The sequence below is a fragment of the Mustela nigripes genome, chromosome 9 (genome assembly GCF_022355385.1).
Source record: "Mustela nigripes isolate SB6536 chromosome 9, MUSNIG.SB6536, whole genome shotgun sequence".
Lineage (NCBI taxonomy): Eukaryota > Metazoa > Chordata > Mammalia > Carnivora > Mustelidae > Mustela > Mustela nigripes.
The window spans coordinates 66,577,418-66,591,910 of record NC_081565.1 but is presented as its reverse complement, the minus strand read 5'-3'; the positions used below and the strand labels follow the sequence as shown (position 1 = coordinate 66,591,910).

General features: G+C 37.1%; 1 protein-coding gene across 3 annotated transcripts in view; it reads left to right on the top strand.

Annotated features, from left to right (window-relative positions):
- The window catches only part of NAA35 (N-alpha-acetyltransferase 35, NatC auxiliary subunit), a 99,196-nt gene that overhangs the window by 28,667 nt on the left and 56,036 nt on the right, over window positions 1-14,493 (top strand). For all 3 annotated transcript variants that reach the window (XM_059411746.1, XM_059411748.1, XM_059411747.1), the window contains exons 7-11: window positions 6,806-6,872; window positions 6,951-6,994; window positions 8,172-8,222; window positions 8,860-8,943; window positions 9,869-9,983. In XM_059411746.1, the coding sequence (XP_059267729.1) occupies window positions 6,806-6,872; window positions 6,951-6,994; window positions 8,172-8,222; window positions 8,860-8,943; window positions 9,869-9,983 (361 nt within the window). The remainder of the gene's footprint in view (window positions 1-6,805; window positions 6,873-6,950; window positions 6,995-8,171; window positions 8,223-8,859; window positions 8,944-9,868; window positions 9,984-14,493) is intronic.

Sequence of the window (14,493 nt, the reverse complement as noted above, 5' to 3'; positions counted from 1 at the left end):
TTCTGTTGTAACTGGTGCCTACACACTGGTTTGTGTGAAACAGTACTTCTTGGCACCATTTATCCTGGAATAGTTATTAATAGCATCCCCTTTTACTCGCAGTGGTATGCCAGTTTGAGTTATAATGGTATGGTCCACCCCTTCTGTCGTTTTTTGAACGTGGATGTGATGTTTGGAGGTAGATCCTGCTTCATTTTGTAAACATGTAAATCTAAGAACAGCCTCAGAGCTTAGGATGTTGAAGCAGAAAGATTACTTCTGATATTGTGTTACTTGGCATGATAGAAGTAAGTATGCATCACTTAAGTCACTGTAGTTGGATTTTCCTCGTATTTGCAACCAAACATAGTTTTAATACAAAAATAAGTAAATTATAAAAGTCTGGTTTGCCTGGTGAAGAGTAAACATGTTTATACATTTGGTGTGTATTTCACCAAATATTTTCTGTAATATATATACACACATGTATTTTACTTAACATGGAATTATGTAAACTATTTGCAACTTTTTTCCACAGACAATAGGAAATAGATTTCTTTATATACCAATATGTTGTGGGTAGAGAACTACCTCATTGTTTTTTATTGGCTGCATAGCATCATGTTAAGAGTACAGGTTTTGAGTATTTCTGGCAAGAATTATTAAAGGATGCTAAAACTATTAAACAGAAGTATAACAAGCACAGGATTTGTACCTAGCCTCCAAGTATCTTCCCACAAAATATTAATTAAGGAAAATGATCCATTTACAGTGAAGAAACATGACAGATACCACCTTAGCTAAACGGTCAGACTTACTATCACCAATAACGGGACGGTTCATGTTGTGCTTCCAGACACAGTGCTCCATGAAAGAACAAAACATCACTTCTGTGGTATTCCTGTTAAATACAACAGAAAGTGGATTTAATCTTAGAGAAACATAAGGCAATCCCATATTGAGGGATGTAGTTGTTAAAAAATAATTTCGGCCTGTACTATTCCAAAATGTCAGGATATGGAAGATAAGGACCAAGGAAGTGCTCCACATTAAAGAGACACAAATTCCCAGATTTGATCACTGAACTATGGTTACGTAAGAGAGTGATTTATGGTTTTGGGAAATCACACTGAAGTATTTAGAGGTAAGGTGGCATCACAGTCTATAACTTAGTCTCAAATGTTTAAGAAAAAGTATAGAGAATGATAATGCAAATGTGGTAAAATATTATCATTTGAAGAATATTGGGAAGAATATGGAACTTCTCTGTACTATTTTTGTATTCTGAAATTTCTTCAAAATAAAAATTTTAAAAACAGCCTCTGGGGATTGATAACACCTAAGTGTGTGTTCTTTCTCTGTCACTTATATGCTTTGTAGTGTTTGGGAATTTAAGTTTCTGTGCCTCAGTGTCCTCATTTATAAAATATAGTTTGTAATAGTTCCCACCTCAGAGCATTATTTTGAGAGTTAATGAAGTTATTCAAGTAAAATGTTTAGAACAGTGCCTGGCACATAGTACTTAATAATGTTAGCTGTTATTATCATTTGTATTCCATTGTATATTTACAGTAAATTAGTGGACATTTAATTTGCTTGAAGTCTTAATCTGAATCATTGTGGGCATGTTTTACTCTTACTTGTAGCTTTACTGTGTTACTCAGTATCTAGTCTACAGAAGGTACTCAGGTTTGATTGAAAATCTGGTCATTTCAGGAGCACCGGAAATCTTTATGCAAAGTACTTTATCTGTGAAATTGGTTTTTAAAGCAGTAATAAGTTGTAGCCAATATACATTGGTAATTGTTGTTTTAGAAGGGGTTCAAAAAATTTTACTTTATTAGAATATTACATTATTAGTACAGTTAAGATCCGTGGTTTGGTTGGAATCACATTTAGTACTGGTATTGGGTATTCTACTACAGTTATGATTGTAAATGTTTTATTATTCCAGATTTCTTTGTGGGCTACATGTTTTAAATGTTGTGTTTTATAAAATACCCCTGATAACTTTCTGCAGTTATATCTTGGCAGTAGTGTAAAGACATTATAAAATATAATAAAGAACATGGGGCTTTTTCTCTCAGGATGTCTTCATCACCCTAATGGCTGTGATTGTATTTTGCCATTGTAGCCCTGGGTATCTAGCCTATACCAGCCCACATTGTGTGGTCTGAAAGAAAATGTTTCAGAAATGAATAAGTGAGGAGAAAATTTTCCTTACTAGTCTATACCTCCGAATTCTTGATTTCAAAAAAAAAAACAAAACAAAACCAAAAACCCTTTGATGGCTACCACGTACTTTTTGGCTTCCTTACTCTGATTTACCAACTCCAGCGCTCCTCAGTTCCATAGGGCCTTCCAGTTCCCAGATGCTTTTCCTTTAGTTTTCTCTGTTACTTCTGTTGTGTCCTCATTTCCATGGTCCACTGGTGAAATCATTCTTTCTCAAACACGCTTAATTCCCTTGCCCCTCTCATCTCATCATAATGTGTCACTTATATGGCAAAACCCCAACCATCTGTCTACTTGCTGCTTGCACCCAAACAGCAGACGGCTGTTAGAGAAAACCCACATCTGTGTGTCTATTCTCACTTTAATTTTAGGACTGCAAATCTCAGATGGGCATTTAGCACTAGAGACAGCCCTATCCTTCTGTGGTAAGCTTTCTTTAACAGCCTCTCAGTGACTTCTCCACATCTTTTACTTCTCAAAACCTCCATTGCCAATGCTCCTCTCTATCAGCTTACATTGTACCTTAATGAAATTTTATATGGAATCAGATGTGGGCCGAAGTACCCTATCTTCTCATAATCACATGTTTTAAACCGTGTTGGTACTCACATCATCTGCCTTCTGTCTTATGACAATGCAAGTACCCTGACAATCTAAGATCAGCCTCTTGTGTTCTAAATTCTCTCCCCTCTTGCTTGCTGCAATCATTAACCCTTCTTTGTATTGCATTATTAGTGTCTCCTTCCCTACTACATTATTCTTTTGGCTCCTTACACTAGTGTCGTTTCTCTGCTATCCTATGCAAAAAACGCCTTGAATTAATATTTATTTTTCTTATCTCTTCTCACTCTCTTATTAGACATTCTTCTGTACAGCTGCACAGACGCTGGTCTTAACAAGGTCCTTAATAATACCCATCTTGCTAAATCCTTTGTTCTTACCTCTTGCTCTCTAACTACTTGTGTCATTAGACCCAAGTGACCTCTCTTTGAAAGAGTTCCTTTTCCTCATTTTCCTGGTACAGCTGTCTCCTGGTTTTCTTCCTCACTGGTTAGCCCATTTCTTGGGCTTGCTTCTCTAGATAGCTGGGACTACCCTGGGGTCTTCTGTACCTTCTGCTTCAGTGGATGTCCTCTAGTTTTGCACCTTTTAATACCAACTCTGTGCTTATGAAGCCCAAATTTATATCTCTAGTCCTGATTTCTACCCTGGAAGGAACTTTCAGAGTCACAGAAGTGCCTTCCTGAAATCTTCACTTGGATAACTAAAGAAATCATAAACTTAACTAAAATTGTACTCCATTTCTGCCCTATCTCAATAAATTGTACCATTATATACCAGTTCCTCAGACCAGACAGCTAAAAATGATCCTTGATTGCACAACTTGCCTTATACCCCACATTCACTTCATTGGCACATCATGTTGGTGTTGCCTTTTTTTTTTTTTTTTAAAGATTTTATTTATTTATTTGAGAGAGAGACAGTGAGAGAGAGCACATGAGAGGGGAGAAGGTCAGAGGGAGAAGCAGACTCCCCATGGAGCTGGGAGCCCGATGTGGGACTCGATCCCGGTACTCCAGGATCATGACCTGAGCCGAAGGCAGTCGTCCAACCAACTCAGCCACCCAGGCGCCCGTGTTGCTTTTTCAATATATCTTGATTTCAACAACTTCTCATCATTTCCAGTTATAATCTCAATCCAGTTGCTTGCATTATTGGATGGTGTCCAGTAGCTGGTCTCCCTTGGTTTGACTTTGACTTTTGTCCTTGTTAAATCTACAGGGTTTTAAGAATGATCTTTTAATGGTAGCATCTGTTTATATAACTTCTCTGCTTCAGTCCTCCAATGATTGAGATTAAGTTCTTGTTACTGAGGTGACTATTTATAACACAGATCTGTGATATTCTATCGCATAAATGTATTTCCTTAGATGCCTTATGAAAAGCAACTTATAGATAGGACTTAACTGAAGTGTTTTGTCTTCACAGTGTTGTCTTACTTAATTTTTAAAAAATTAGTAACATTTAAAAATTGGAGGATTTTACATTAGATTTTTTTTTGTACTGAATAACACTAGCCTTGCGTTCATTACTCAACAGGATAAGTAGTGGCTGGCTTCCTTTACATGAAGTGTGTGTTTTTCAGCTTGCCATAGTCTGTCTCCTCCACCATTCCCCCAGGTATCTTGTAGTCAACTGATCTACTTAGGAAGATGACGAGGCATGGCTGTGCCATACAGTAGGTCATCATTCACTTGACATATTTTTATTTTTATTTTTTAAATCATTTTACTTTTTATTTTTTAACATGGGGCTTAAATTCAGGAGCTGGAGAGCAAGGGTCGGTCACCCAACATACCAAACCCCGACAAATATTTTTTTAACAGTACTTTGTGCCGAGTATAATTCTAAACCCTGGAGATAAAGCAGTGAATACAACAGAACCTTGATGTCATTGATTTTGCATCCTTGGGAGAGAGGGTCAGTGTGTCAGTAAACACATAATGTCAGGTGTTGTGTGAAGAAGAATGAAGCAGGGAGAGGGCATATAGGTTGGTGAAGGGTGCTGTTTTAGAATGTACAGGGGAAACCTCCATATGAGAAATTGACATCGGAACAGAGGTTAGAATATAGGGAGGGATGAGACTCTGGAAATTTTAGGACGAAACTTTGTGGGGAGGGGTCAGCAAGTACAGAGGTCCTGAGAGGAGAATGTTTTGATGTGTCCGAAGGATGACAAGAATCCTTGCGTAACAGCAGTGCAGTGAATGTGGAGAAGAATGGCAGGTGCAAGGAACTGAGGTGGAAGAGGGAGGCCAGATCTGCATGGTAATGGGTGGTGGGGCTCTCAGTTCATGTGGGGTTTTGGATTTTCCTGTGAGCAGGGAACTCAAGGTTTTAAGTGGGAAGTGATGTGAAATGAGTTACTGTAAAACAACCTCTTTGGCTTCTGGCAGTGAAAAATTGTAGCAGGGACAAGTGTGGAAGGTGGGGTGACCTGTGTGGAAGCAGCTGTGGAAGTGAAGGGGGGTGGTGACTTCACTGGATAGAGATAACTGTGAAAGGTGGGACTTAATGGGTTTTCTGATGATTTGATACAAGGCGGGAGAAAATGAGAGGAGGGTGGGTCACTTGGTTAAGTGTCCAACTCGATTTGGGGTGAGGTCATGATCTCAGGGTTTTAAGATTAAGCCCTGCATCGGGCTTAATCCACACTAGGCATGGAGTCTGCTTGAAATTCTCTTTCCCTTCTCCCCTGCTCACTTGCTTGCTCTCTTAAAAAAAAAAAAAAAAGAAGAAGAAGAAGAAGAAAGAAAAACTAGAGGAATTGAAGTGTAGGTTATCAGCCAGAGTTACTGTGGATGAATGGAGGTACCATTTAGCAACACTGTAAACACTGGGAGAGTTCCTTTTTAGACATGTAAAACCTGAGAATCCTGTTTGGCATCCGAGTAGGGATAGAGTATAAACTCTACCTAGAGATAAGCTTATAGCTCTGTAATACAATCTGAGATTTTTAAAAGACCCAATCCTGTTAGTCCTATACCACTAACAACAGTTCTTTGAACCCAGAGACTTTTTTTTTTTTTTCCCTCTTTTCATAACATGTAGTTCATGATATGGATTGTGTACTCAGTTATGTTTTTGTTAAGAATCCACAGAAATGTTGCCATAGCTCTGGCTACTGCTGCAAATGCCTATTATTCCAGTATATTAGGCTTCTATGTACATTTTTTAAAAGATTTTATTTGTTTATTTGACAGGTAGAGATCACAAGTGGGCAGAGAGGTAGGCAGAGAGAGAGGGGGAAGCAGGCTCCCTGCTGAGCATAGAGCCCGATGCAGAGCTTGATGCCAGGACCCTGAAATCATTACCTGAAGTGAAGGCAGAGGCTTAACCCACTGAGCCCCTTCTGTGCACATTTTTATAAGAATTATAATTCATCAGAAACATTCTTTTAGTAGAGCTGGTAACTTAATTGAATCAGCCAAATGATATTAAATTCAGTTTTTAAAATGAATCTAGTGAACTACTTAATTTGTTAATGACTTTGAGGGTGGGAATCCTTATATTTATGAATAATTTTTTCTTTACATTGAGGCTGAAGTGGAAATATGCTTTTGCTATCTCTTTGAGTAATTCTGTTGGAGAAGGCTTCAGTTTTGTGGCCTAACAGTGTATAAACAAGCTTTTGATAATTTTTGAAGTAAAAGTCTTCTATAAATCTTGCAAACTTATCATCATGTGGTAATTACTGTGTATTTACTGTTCACTTGTGAATACTAGAATACTTTGTAAGTGTGAATTACTACTTTCCGATATTAACATTACCTTATTTTGCATATGAACATACTAAATGCAAGTGTATTTAAATAGTCTAAGGGCAAACAATTAAAGGTGGAGGTAGCATTAGAATATGGTGTTTTAAAGATACACAGTAGGGAAAGTATGGCTGTATGATAGCAATATTTAGACAAGCAGGATGACATTTCATTACTGTGTTCAGACTAGCAAATAGTGATTTTGCAAGAGGAATGTAATAAAAGGTTTTGCTTCTACTCAAGGGCCTAATTATTCCTTTCCCATACAGGAAGATTTTCAATCAATGACTTATGGATTTAAAATGGCTAACAGTGTGACAGACCTTCGAGTTACAGGTAAAACATTTATAAGATGATATACAAGTTTTGTATTTGTATTTGTTTCTTGTTTAAACTCATTGTCTCTCTTTCTAGGCATGCTAAAAGATGTGGAGGATGACATGCAAAGAAGAGTAAAGGTAGATTTCTTTTCTCTTTGCTTTGGTATAGGATTTTCGCATTCCTCTAAATGTCATTAACTTTAGCTAATTACAAACAGCTAGTGTAGGGACGGCCACCAGCTTCCTTTATATATATGCTCTGCCTTTTTTGCAATTCACTTGAAAACAGCTATAGTAGTTATTTCTGGTGAATTAATGTCCCTTTACTGAAAATTTAACCTTGAAGATTTTTCAATATTTTTGCCAGTGTTTTAGAATTATAGTATGCTCCTTTAAGAAAAGCAATAATCTAGAATTTTAAGTTCCTCAAAGGTAAGGATGATCTTCTTCAACAGCTGTTACAAAGTCTGCAACACAGTAGAGGACCTCAGTATCCCAGATCTGGTCAAAGACTTCTATGAATGATGTCCTTCAGCCAGATGGCGCTAACAGTTTGGTTCTCACAGAGATTTTTTAAAAAGGGGAAAAGTTCTATTTCTGCCCGTTCTTCTGTGCTTGGATAACACAACATGGTTGTCACAGCAGTTTTATATTATTGCCTTAGCTGATATTTATAATTAAGCAGTGAATTAGGCAATAAAATGCACTCAGTGCCCTAGTTTTAGGTGAGGAAAATACAGCTTAAAAGAGTTAAATAAACTGAGTGTACTGAAGGGCATGCCACTAGGAATGGCAGCGCAGGGCTAGAACCCAGGTCTTCTGCTGTATCTTGTTGTTGTAACTGCCCTACAGTTGTCAGAATAGTCAGTCATATTGTTACTCATATAAGAAGTTTTGCATATTAGTACAGAACAATCAGTATTTACAGTGTGACTTTATGATGTGATTTGTATAAAGGTTACTATTTTTTTCTAACAGGGTTAGTTTTGAGAGCTTCGAGACTTTCAATTAATACATCCTTTTTAAAAAAGAAAGCAGTACCATGTGCCATGTACTTATCTTATTACATTGTTTTGCTTTTGCTGTTTTTAATCCCTTATTCTTCTGTTTGATCCTAATAATTTCTATCAAAATGGACTTTTTATATATAGTATTAATAGGAAAATAAAACTAGATACAACTTTCTTCTTCCAAATATTTTTCTTAAAAATGGATTCCTATGTACTCAAAAAATTGATTTAGCACTTTGTATATTTATAAGCTAATATTTCTACAAGTTTGTGTTTATTTTAATTCACGTTTTTTAAAATTTTAGAGTACTCGAAGTCGACAAGGAGAAGAAAGAGATCCAGAAGTTGAACTAGAAGTAATTGAACTTATTTTCTGGTAGATAATAACAGAGAAGTCTACCTCTTAATGTTGTAGTTTTATGAACTGCGTTATAATTTATGGAAGCCCTTTTTAAGGTATTTCTTTAAAAGTTGGACATTGCAAGGGATTTTATTTCCCTTGTATTTGTTTTGATAGAATAATAATACTTGATTTCAAAGCTCTTCAATATTCCTGTGAGGTAGGAAGAAAAATTATTTTTTACAGATGGTGCATCAAAACATGGCAAAACTCAAGAGCTTGGACAGTATGAAAAGTACTAATCCTTTGTCGAGAGCCTTAATTCTCTGACTCTGCTTAAAGCATCTTTTCATCAATTCTGTTTAAAATGCTAATTAAATTAGTTTTTGAGATGATAGTCTAACTTCTTACTTAAAAGAAAATCCATCCCATTGATATAGGAGCTTTACTTTATATTTCTATTTTGGTAGAACAAGCTTTGTTTTATTTTCTGCAGCCCATTTTCAGGCATTTAAAAGACTGTAAGTGAAGGTGTTTGTAGTATAGTAAGTTATTAACATTAAAATATAGGACTTAAAATACTATATTTTAAAATGAAATTCCTTTGACAGACTTTGCATCTTTTAACTTTTAGTCCTTTCTTATTTTTTTAGCACCAACAGTGTTTAGCCGTATTCAGCAGAGTGAAATTCACTCGAGTGTTACTGACAGTGCTTATAGCCTTTACTAAGAAAGAGGTAAGAGCATTTAATCTATTTCAGTGGGCTTTTGGTGGGGGGCAGGATATAGTGTGTTATTGAACTAGTTCTGAGACTTTTCCATTGAAATGCCTCTGATCACACATATACAGCATTCAGCATTTGGTATATTTTATGTGTATTATATTAGAGATATTTAGAGTTATTAGAGATATTTATGTATATTAGAAATACTAGATAATTTCTCAAAAAGTCACATGAATTTACATTCTGCTCCATAACATATCTGTGTCTGTTGTTGATATAGAAAAATATTTTATATTACTTACTAGTGGTATAATAATAGAAACTGAATTTGCTTGTATGTAGTCCTGTTTTGTGGATTAAAAAGGAGAAAGCAAAAATGGGAATTTTAGGTAGACCTCTTCTTTCATTCAGTTCAATAATTAACTGTTGGATTTGTGTAGAACCAAAAAGTCCTAGATGGTAAATATTTTCTCTTCATGTGTATTTGCATTAATTTAAGTCAATTACAGACTAATTTGTGGATAATTAGAAAGTGGTGAGTAGAAATCCAACCTTTACCATTGATCTAACTTCTAAGTCTCTTTTTTCCTGTTTTTATTTTTATTTTCACATTTATGAATGGCACAGTACAAATGTTGAAATTTTCCATTGACTGAAACTCAGCTTTTTTTCTTTTTTCTTTTTTTAATCTGTAAGATGAACAGAACAAGCTAGAAATGTTTCCTATTATTTTTTAATGGCTCTTACAAGAATAGAAATGGATTAAAAAAAATTTTCTATCCTAACAGGATCTGAGCATCTTATATTAAGTGAATAGGTTGTGAAAACCGTGTCATTATGATATTTAATTTCATTATTGTTTATAGGATTTTCCTATTTAATGTATATCTTTCAGTGAAAGAATATGTAAGAATGTTTTTGGTGATTTGTTTGCTAGACCAGTGCTGTTGCAGAAGCTCAAAAATTGATGGTTCAAGCAGCAGATCTTCTTTCTGCCATTCATAATTCATTGCATCATGGCATCCAGGCTCAGAATGATACGACAAAAGGAGGTAATTGTTTTACTCCTACTCTTTTTCCTTCCCCATCCAGATTATATAGAGTCTCCTTTGTTCTAAATTCATGTGTCGATCCATCTGTTTGGACCTTGGAATGTTTTACTCCATAAACTTATATAGTGTTTATGCTTTCTTTTAAAGATATTGTAGACCAAAAATTGTACTATAAAACGTGACCATTTCCTGTATGTGTCTTACTGTTTAGGCTCTGAATATTTACTGTCAGGTGATCATTCTGTGATGTCATCAGTACATTCTTTTTTAATCACCTCTCTCCTTTACTCCTTTGAGAGATCATCACCTCAATTACACAGTATTCCCTGAATACTGGGGCTATACCCTCTGTGGTCTCCTTGCACTCATACCTCTTATTACAGAATTTTTTAGTACATCATATTGTAGTTGTTTACCTGTTTGTTTTTCCGTGACAATATTTTAGGCCAGAAACTGCCTTATTTGTGTATCTCTATGGTGCTTAGCACATTGCTGATGGTAGATTTTATTCATGAAATATTTTTTTTTTTAAGATTTTATTTATTTGACAGAGAGAGAGAGAGAGTGATCACAAGTAGGCATAGAGGCTGGCAGAGAGAGAGGAGGAAGCAGGCTCCCTGCTGAGCAGAGAGCCTGATGTGGGGCTTGATCCCAGGACCCTGAGATCATGACCTGAGCTGAAGGCAGAGGCTTAACCCACTGAGCCACCCAGGTGCCCCTCATGAAATATTTCTTAAAACGAAAGGAATAATTTATGTTTGTTGTATAAGTTGTTGAGTTAACATACTATTTTATTTTTCTTTTTAAAGATTTTATTTGAGATAGAGCACAAATTGGGGGAGGGGCAGAGAGAGAGGGAGAAGCAGGCTTTCCACTGATCAGGGCACCTGACGCAGGGCTCTGGGATCATGACCTGAGCCAAAGGCAGACATTTAACTGACTAAGCCACCCAGGCATCCCCTGAGTTAACATTTTAACTCATATGTAACAATTGTGATTGTTAAAACCCATTATAATGAGGTATTTATATTCTCTAAATTGTACACTTTTAATAGATGAATTTTATATTAATTATATCTCAGAGTTGTGATTAAAAGAAGATGGAACAGTGTTTTCAGAATTTGGGTCGGGGGATGGTTTGCAATCTTGAATCCTAGTTTCAAACTGTCATTTAATTGTAAAGAAAGATAATTGTAGGTAAAGTCTCAAAATTAATCTCCCAAAGCTTTTGAAGATATTACTGGTATATATGCTCCGTTAAAACAAGGTACTAAGGGGATTCTGGGGGAAGATGGCAGAGTAGGAGGATCCTAGGCTCACCTCATTTCACAGATAACTTTATAACACCCACATCAGTGTAAATAACCAAGAAAATTACCTGAAGACTGGCAGAACAGACTCTCCACAGCTAAATATAGAGAAGAGACCACATGGAAGAGGGTAGGAAGGTCAGAGACATGGTCAGAAGCTAAACAGACTCTTGGAGCTATCTGCAGGGTTGAGGAACACCAAGGATACAGAGAGGGGAGAGAAGCAGACCCCACATGGAGGCCTGAGGGACCTAGGCAAGAAAGATGAATCCCCATAACATTTGGCTTTAAAAACCAGAGGGGTTTAGCTTATTGCATTCTTAAAATCAGTGGGTCTTAACACCCAGAACTTTAAAAGTCATTAGGTTTAGCGCTGAGCTAGAGGGCAATAGGAAACTGAGTCCCTCTCCTTCAAGAGGCAATATAACAGCCCTGCTCGGATATAGCATAGAAGCAGCAGTTGTAAAATTTATTTGCTGGGGGCGGGGGAATGATTTCTAATCTTGAATTAGAAGCAGAACAAAATTTATTTGCTGGACTCAGAAGTGTGCTGCAAGGGCAGGGATCTGTAGGAGACTTTTCTAAAAACAAAAGAGCTACTAGGTGCCATTTTCCCGGCCTACCCAGCTGGAAACAGACACCTGTGAGAACCAGTGCTGCACACCTCTTCATCTAGCTTACTAACAGCATATCCCAACCCCATGCTCTTCAGACCTGCCCCCTCCAACACAATCACTGCAGGAGTTTTCCCAAAGCCTCTCTATTACCATACCACAGCAGAGTGTCACAAACCATGCTAACTCTGTGTGCCCCTCCTTGTATTCACTTGCAGACCCACCCCTGCTAACACATCCTCAACTGGAATCCATCCAAAGTGGCACTGCAAGCATGGCAGTGTGCAGTCATCCCCCACAAGGATCAGGGCCCCTCAAAGTGACTCTTATCCTGGGGAGAGGGCAAGAAACCACAACCCTGATCCAACTGCAGCTCCATAATGGGTTGGGAGCACACATAGGGTCTGATTACAGGTGCTGCCCACCAAAAAAAATGCTCAAGGGATGACACAGGGAAAGTAGCCTGCAGTATTGTGTGACCATGGCTCTGGAAAATGCCTAGTCTGACCCAGCTCAAGCCCAGGGCGGCACCAGACTGTCCCACAAATAACAAAGGACCAAACTTTGTCCACAGAAGGCAAAGAGAGCCATTGCAGATGACTGCACTAAAGACAAACATGGCTCAATCACAACAGGTAGGGTGCACATAACACACATAGGAGATACCCTAAAGCACCAGGTTCTGTTGAATGGGAGACATTGTACTATGGGTCACCACAGAGCCTCTTCTTAATGAGGCCACTACTTTTTTAAAGATTTATTATTTATTTTGGGGGATGGACTGGGGAGAGAGAGCCTTTACAGACTCTGCACTGAGGTGGAGCCGACTTAGGGCTCATTCTCACGTCTCTGAGATTACAGCTTGAGATGAAACTGAGAGTTGGATACCCAACTGACTGTGCCCCTCAGGCATCTCTTATAAGGCACAGAAGCTGTAAAATCAGTATATCTTTAGATATTAGTCAAGGATTTCAACAAATAAAAGGATGTAAAGTAGGACACTACATACCTAAAATGGGGAGAGGAGTTAAAAGTTTAGTGCTTTTAGAATGGCTTCAAACTTAAGCAACCATCAAATTAACATGGACTGCTACATATAGAAGTTGTTATATGTAAACCTAATGGTAGCCACAAATCAAAAACCAGTAATAGATATGCAAAAAATAAAGAGAAAGGAATCCAAATATATCAAACTGTTCTAAGAAATAATAGAGGAAAGAAAGCTTCACCAAAGAAAGCCAACAACCGTCAGAGATGAAAGCAAGATAATAGAATTACAAAACGAACCATAAAGCAAGTAACAAAATGGGAGTAAGTACATACCTATCAATAATTACTTTGAATGTAAGTTGACTAAATGGACTGATCAGAAGACATAGGATGGTGGAATGGATTAAAAAAAAAAACAAGATCCAGCTATATGCTGTCTACAAGAGACTCGTTTCAGACCTAAAGGGGCTGAACACATGAAGACTGAAAGTGAAGAGATAGAAAAATACTTACCATGCAAATGGAAGTGAAAAGAAAGCCAGTGTATAGCGGTACTTAAATGAAACAAAAGCAACTTTTTAAAAAAAATGTTGCAACAAGAGCCAAAGAGGGATACTACATAATCATGTAAGGAACAATCCTACAAGAAGAGACAACGATTGTAAATATTTATGCACCCAGTGGGAGCACCCGAAAACATAAAGCAGCTATTAACAAACACACAGGAAGCGATCGATAGTACTGTAATAATAGGGGACTTTAATACCTCACCTATATCAATGATAGATCATCCAAACAGAAAATCAACAAGAAAACAGTAGTTTTGAATGACACTTTGGATCACATGGATCTAACAGATATATTTGGAACATTCCTAAATAAGCAGAATGTACATCCTTTCCCCCCTTTTTTTTCTTTTTTAAAAGATTTTATTTATTTGAGAGAGAGAGAGAATGAGTAAGCAGGGAGGAGATGGATGGGGAGAGGGAGAAGCAGGCTACTGGATGAGCAGGGAATCTGACATGGGACTGGATCCCAGGACCCTGAGATCATGACCTGAGCCAAAGGTAGATGCTTAGCGTACTGAGCCACTGAGGCGCCCCAGAATGCACATTCTCTTCAAGTGCAAGGGAACATTCTCCAGAATAGATCACGTTAGGCCATGAAAAAAATTCAACAAATTCAGAAAGATCAAAGTCACATACCATGCATCTTTTCCAACCACAATGCTATGAAGCTAGAAATCAACCACAAGAAAAAAAAATCTGGAAAGAACACAAATACAAAAAGTTAAATAACAGCCTACTAAACAATGACTAGATCAACCAAGAAATCAAAGAGAAATTAAAAAGCACGTGTAGAAAAGTGAAAGTGAAAAAAAATAGTCCAGAATCTTTTGGATGCTACAGAAGTGGTTTTTTAAGAGAGCAGTTTATAGCAATATAGCACTACCTCAAGAAGCAAGAAAAATCTCAACCCAACCTTACCCCTACAGGAGTTGGAACAAACAAAACCCCAAAATAGTAGAAGAAAGGAAATAATAAAGATTAAAACAGAAATACATGAAATAGAAACTTTAAAAAAATGATAGATTAA